The sequence below is a fragment of the Phaethon aethereus genome (assembly GCF_964289735.1).
Source record: "Phaethon aethereus genome assembly, chromosome: 17".
NCBI lineage: Eukaryota > Metazoa > Chordata > Aves > Phaethontiformes > Phaethontidae > Phaethon > Phaethon aethereus.
Window position 1 is genome coordinate 11,740,044 of NC_138593.1, and position 6,367 is coordinate 11,746,410.

At 44.5% G+C, this 6,367-nt stretch overlaps 1 protein-coding gene across 1 annotated transcript; it reads right to left on the reverse strand.

Annotated features, from left to right (window-relative positions):
- Window positions 1-306: 306 nt before the first annotated feature.
- Window positions 307-5,810, reverse strand: DRG1 (developmentally regulated GTP binding protein 1; the record flags this gene model as incomplete). Its single annotated transcript, XM_082007564.1, has 9 exons — window positions 307-406; window positions 895-1,017; window positions 2,015-2,182; window positions 2,398-2,528; window positions 3,279-3,448; window positions 4,117-4,186; window positions 4,594-4,769; window positions 5,445-5,568; window positions 5,769-5,810. The coding sequence occupies 9 exons, from the start codon at window positions 5,808-5,810 to the stop codon at window positions 307-309; spliced, it is 1,104 nt and encodes a 367-aa protein (XP_081863690.1).
- Between the last annotated feature and the right edge of the window lie 557 nt (window positions 5,811-6,367).

Sequence of the window (6,367 nt, forward strand, 5' to 3'; positions counted from 1 at the left end):
ATGAACTTTTTTTACAATTTGGAAAGACAAAGTATGTGTAGGAGAAAATCATCCCAGGCATCAAAGCTTCCTTGTAAGACTTTGCCCTTGTGAAAGTCACTTAACAGGAGTTTCTCATCTGCAAGCTCTGCCAGAATGGGATGTAGCAGTACAAGTTGGCCAGAAACTGGTTTTACCATGCAGTTAGTTACTACCATAAAAAAAACAATACCCATTTGCTATAGATTTGATAGAAAAGGCCTGTCCTTTGTCACTTACAACTAATGACAAATTTTAGGCACAGTGGCAAACCATGTGAGAACAACTTTATTTCTTCACAATCTGAATAACATCTTCATCTTCAAGAGTATGGTCTTTACCAACTTTTTGAGGGTTGTGTTTAACAGATGAACCCCAGACCAATGCACTGAAGGGAGAAGAAAAATCAAATTTAAAATGCTGAGAAGTATAATGTGCAAACAGTATAACAGCAGCTATTTCTGTCACAAAGCTAATACACACAGCAATGCTTAAGAGCTATTTTTATGCTCCTGCAAGTACCTGGATGAGTGGTCTGTGTGAACCAGAGTACAAGCAGATCAAAACAAAGTATGAAGTCATCCAAAATACTTGTGCATACAGGACAATGGCCCATAATGCTGCATCAAGTGCTACTTTCAAATATAAAGAAAAACATTTTCCCCAGAGAGGAAATTTATCCAGGAAAGAGCATAGGAACATCAAATACAGTAATTTAAGTATTAGGCTTAATTGTCATAGGGAGATCTATTCTATTCAACATCCCCCCCCCAAAAAAAAAATCCTGTTTTCCCTTCTAGTTTACAAGAGAATGGAAGAGTATGCCAGGAGGCAGGTTATTTTCTATTCTCTATATTCTTTTACAATCATACTTACTATTTAAAGTCTTTAATGAGATTTTTGTGAATCTTCATGCAAAAATCCTCCACTGTGGTCTTGCAGTAAGGTAGTACCACAGGAGAGGTGTAGTCTGGGAGCTGCCCTTTAGGTTTGGTGTAGCTGCAACACAGATGGAACAGCTGGTCAGTACCAAAACTTCCCCATCTCTTTTAACCCATCGTGAAAATTCATAGGGTATTCGCACTGCCATCCTACCCGCTTGTGCCCAGTTCCACTATTTCAGTGGCAACAATAGATACTCTGCAAATAGTCTGGTGTTCCTAAGCTGAAAATGCATCTGGGTAGCCAATGGCTGCAGCAGGTTCTCCCTTGTAACTGCCACCATTTATCACTAGTGAACTTTCTGTAGTTGCTTAAAAGAAGATGGAACAGGAATAGTTGATGGAAAAGAACATCTGCAGTATTACGGTTCTGATCTGTGATTTTTTTCCTGGGAAAAACTCAATGTATATTAGGAAAAAAACTGACAAAGTCTATAGCCCACATACCTAGGCATACTAAATCCCTTTTTACAATAGACTGTATATTGTCACAAAAAGATACACTTTTAAAAGACGACATTTACTGCATTATGAGTATTAATAATTCATTTATAAATTAATCCAAAGAAATGCATTAGTAGTATGAGGTGAACCTGTAATAATTTATAGTAAAAATATCTGGAAGGCTAGATGAAGGACTAAATTCTGTTCTGTTAAGGGAGCTGAATGCATGTCACTCATGACAGACTGAAAAGAGGTACCTCTGAAATTCATAACTTTGCACTATATTTGACCAGAAGTCCATTTTCAGGAATTTTTAAAACCTTTTTGTGAACTTGATCTCACACGGTTCCCATTTAATTCCCCTACAAGAAGTTCAAAACACAGCACTTGTGACTATTAGGAAACTGTCCATCACACACCAGACAAGAGAAGAACAATCTCTGATTTACAGCGTAAACTTATTTCAGTGACAAGAGACATCATCATTTGAAAGCTAGGGTTCTATGCTAGTAGAAAACCATTATAAAATAATCATCATTCATCCACTCTTGAGACATTCTTCAGTCTCAGCCTTACACTTAACTCCACAGAAGGCAGCAATTGTGACTCACATTCGTACTAGCTTCAAGTAGTCCCAAATTTTCTCCAGCAGATCATCAAAGTTCCAGCGGTGATGAGCAGATATTGGAACACAGTGGGGTACTTTGTAAATAATATCTAGTTCCTCAATGGAAATCTGGTCAATTTTATTTAGGACATAAATGCATGGGATGTAAACCCTGCAAAGAGAAGGAAATACCATTACAGCAGCCTAGCAGCAATACACTGCTACCTTCAAAAAAGCTTCATTTTTTAAAAGGACACCAAGGTGCTAAACAGCACTTGCTGATACCACACCGCTAGCTTCTGTGGGAAGAAAACCTCAGAGACAATTCTTTTATTTTGAATATAAATATAAATCGCAAGTATGCCAAAGCCAGGGTCCCAACAGTACCTGTTCCCTTCAACAACGTCAATTAGGTCATCAGCAGTGGCATCGCTGCGCAGTGTGACATCAGCATTGTGAATTTTATACTCTGCTAAGATGCTCTTCACTGTTTCGGTATCCAGCTCGCTCTGGGGACACTGAATGTAGACACAGTATTAAGGAATGGAAGAGTTTACAGTCAAATCAAGTATTACAATTAATATTGCTATCACCTAGCAATCGCTGCATACAGGTTACTAAAAATAATAGCTGCATTGGTAAGTTATTGGCTATGATTTTACCATAGTTAGCCCCAGGAGAGGAAAAAAAAAGATCTAAATCATGACAGCTTTATTTATACTAATGCCACTGATAGCTGCAATCAGACATTTCAAAAGTAATGTTTCCTGTCCATCTAGGCCCAGTTTCACCACAAACCTGCATATCTACTGGTTCAGTGCCTAGACAGCAGAAAGCTACATGTTAGGTCCCTAGATCCCAGAGCACAGTTCTAATTTGGTATCTCTGGCTATTTCTATGTTTTTAAAGATTCAGTGGTAAATGGAAAATGAGTAGTAGTCCAGGATGCAAGGCCTAGAACTCTGAACTTTCTTCTCCAGAAGAATGCTGTAGTCACCAAGCAGGGGGCAGTTTTTGCAAACTCTCCTTTGGGCATCAGAACCTGTAATAGTTGGAAAGCAACCAAGCCTCTGATTTGGGGGTGGGGAGGTGGTCAGGCTCCTAGAGCAGGCACGGATGGCCTCCAAGAAAACTGACTACGACACAGTAGAGCAGTTCAGCTTCTAAAGAACTCATAGCACAGGAATGGTCCCAGGCATACCATTAATTGCAAATGCCTCTTTCTTCAAGCAATTTTTTTTTTAATTTTAAGAAAACTTCCAACTTACTGTGGCTGTAAGGTTAATGCCTCCTTTATCCTTTTTTTTAAAGCCAATATTGGGGGGCTTACTATTCAGACGAATTCCAAATCCTTCCAGTTCATTCTCAATGATTTTCTTGTGACCAAGGGGTTTCAGCACATCCAGAACAATCAGAATGAGATTACAGGTTCGAGCAACTAACGATTGGAAAAAGAAAATCATCCCTCAAAAAAGTATGCTTACACATCTGAGACAAAACAACACAAAACATGGCTCAGTGGACCGATGACAATATTAAACCCCTGAAGGCCAGTACATCGTTTGTTTTTAAATTCCAATAGAAGACTGAAGTTTGTAGTGCTGGCCAAGCATCACTGATAGACGGATCCTTACATGTTATAAGAATCACAGAGGCTGGAAAAATCTTCCTTCCTGTGTACTTTCAGACCCCAGAATGACAATAAGCTACGTAAAGAAAACAGCAGCCTTGTTTAATATGGGATCACATATTAAATCTGGAGGCTGGAAAAATCTTCCTTCCTGTGTACCTTCAGACCCCAGAATGACAATAAGCTAGGTAAAGAAAACAGCAGCCTTGTTTAATATGGGATCACATCTGCCTTCGAAATCAGTAATATACTTTTGCTGCAGTATCAATGCAGAGCCCAAACTCAGCAAAAGCATAAAGCCAGAACTGAAAACACAACGAAATTAAAATGGCTACTGCTTCACATCAGGCAGCTCAATTCCAGCATACAATTCAGCTTTTTAAAGACATCAGAAACAGTGATTCAACCCTACACTCTCGTAAGTGGTACAAACTGAACCAGTGATAGGACGCTGCCTCCAGCTCTAATATACTTACCTGCAATGACCTGCCGTCCTCTGCCTTTACCGTCCTTAGCACCTTCAATAATTCCTGGGAGATCAAGGAGCTATTTGTTCAAAGGAAGGAAAGTAACTCATGAGAAAAATACTTTTCTTCATGGAGAAAATAAATCCTACTTTTACCTTTCTCCTAAACCAGCTGACTCTACTGCAAATCTGAATAGAATATGGCAAAATTGTTTCCCCTTTGATTCTTACATATTGTATTATCTCTGTTGCTCTACTGGTACAATGGAACCGATCGTCTCATACAGAATATGAGAATTACCCCAGGAACCTCAGAGCAAAGTGAAAAGCATGGTAAAATCAGTACTTCACTGTAACATTTCCTATGTATTCTCAAGCACTTCTACATGTCACTTCTAACCTGCTAATGTCAGGCTAGACCATTCAGCCGTAACATCATTGCATCTATATATATCATCTTGTCCTCACAGACAGAAAAAGATCTCACCTGTATCTTTGCCCCTTTGTATCTAATGACTCCAGGCACAGTAGTTAGTGTAGTGAACTCATATGCTGCCACTTCAGAGTATACACCAGCAAGATTACTTAGAAGAGTAGATTTCCCCACTGATGGAAAACCCACAAACCCAATTCGGGCATCACCCGTCTTTGCAACGTCAAAGCCTGCAAATAAGGAGCAAAAATATTCATTTAAACGTGGACATTTTTTATCTTCAAAGGTTCTGGACAGCAGTCACACTTTTACTTTTAATATTGCCTGAGTAAAAGCTAGGTAAGCTTCCCTACAAAGAGGATGAGAGTATGAAACAGAGTTCACAATGCGTATTGCCTTGTATCACTTTGTCTGTATAACACTCCATGGCATGTACCTGTCAATAAAGTGTAGGCTGCAAGGCTTCCCAATGAGCTATACTTGGCTTGGGTGTAGGTGGAGCATTCCCTCTAAGCACTACAGCTCACAAAATTCACACCTTTATATATAAAAATAGGGGTCTGCTGTAAGATGCTTCTTCACTTAAAAGCCCTAAGACTTCTGCAAAGATAAGATTATGTTAGCCAAAACACAGAAGTCCCTTCACTTGCGATTCAGCAAAGGCTCCACGCCAAAGCCCTAGAAAATGCCACAAACCACGGCTAAGGGCCTGTACTGGGAAGGACAAAAGGGAGAGGAAAAGGTTGCTCCGATTTATTCAGCAGACAGTCTGACACGATTTAAGCGGACAAGAGCCACCTCCGCTAGACCGATTTCCGTCACACACCCCGCACTTCAGCAGGGAGGAGCGGCCACTTCTGCAGAAGCCGCCGAGGCGGCCGGAGCCTTCCCGCAGAACAACGCACCTTCCCCGGGGCCGCCGCCGCCGCCTCCCTTGGGGGTGATGAGCTCCCGGCGTAGCTTGGCCAAGCGGGCCTTCAGCAGCCCCAGGTGGTGAGCCGTGGCCTTGTTCTTCTGCGTCCGGGCCATCTGCAAGAGCACGGAACCGAGGACTCACCACCGGGAAAGGCTGTGCCGGGCCCCACCACTCCTCGGCTCCCGCGCGACGCCTCACGACCCCAACAGCGCCGGCAGGGCCCCAGCACCCCCTCACGGAGCGACCCCGCGGCCGTCCGGTCTAGTACTTCGTGCCTAGCCCAGCCCCGACAGGGGAGAGGCCGACGCGTTACCTCCGCCTCGATCTCCGCGATCTTCGCCAGCGTGCCGCTCATCTTGACGGCAGGTCTCGGCCCCGGCCAGCAGCCACCACAGCAAGCGCCCCTCCTCAGGCTCGGCCCAGCAGCGCGCAGGCGCAAGGCGGAGCTCTCGCGGGAGCGAGGCCAGCGCTCGCGAGAAGCCAGCGGGCGCGCGCCTGAGCGGCAGGCGGGAAAGAGTCTGCGGCGCGCGCCGTCCCCTCCGCGCGCCTGCAGTCCGCGCGCTGACCTGGCCGGAGGCGCCGCAGCGCCCCCCTGCGCGGTCGCCGCTTACAGCCGCCCTCGCGCCGCCTCACAGCAGCGGGCATCGGTGTGAGGGGAAGGGCGCGGCGGGCTGCGGCGCCAGGAAAAGCGCGAGAGAGTGATGGGCGGTGTGTGTATGTATGAGAGAGCGAGGCTGAGGCAGCCGTGGGGGTGTATGAATCGGCATGAGCCTCCGATGCTGGGTGTGTGAGAGCTGATGAGAGACCTCGAGGGGAGGGGGGAGGAGGAAAACGGCCGTTGTGAGGCTGAAGTGCTCATTTGTGAGGGGGGCACTGGCGTTGTGGTGCTGGGAGTGAGTGTGGCAGCAGGTG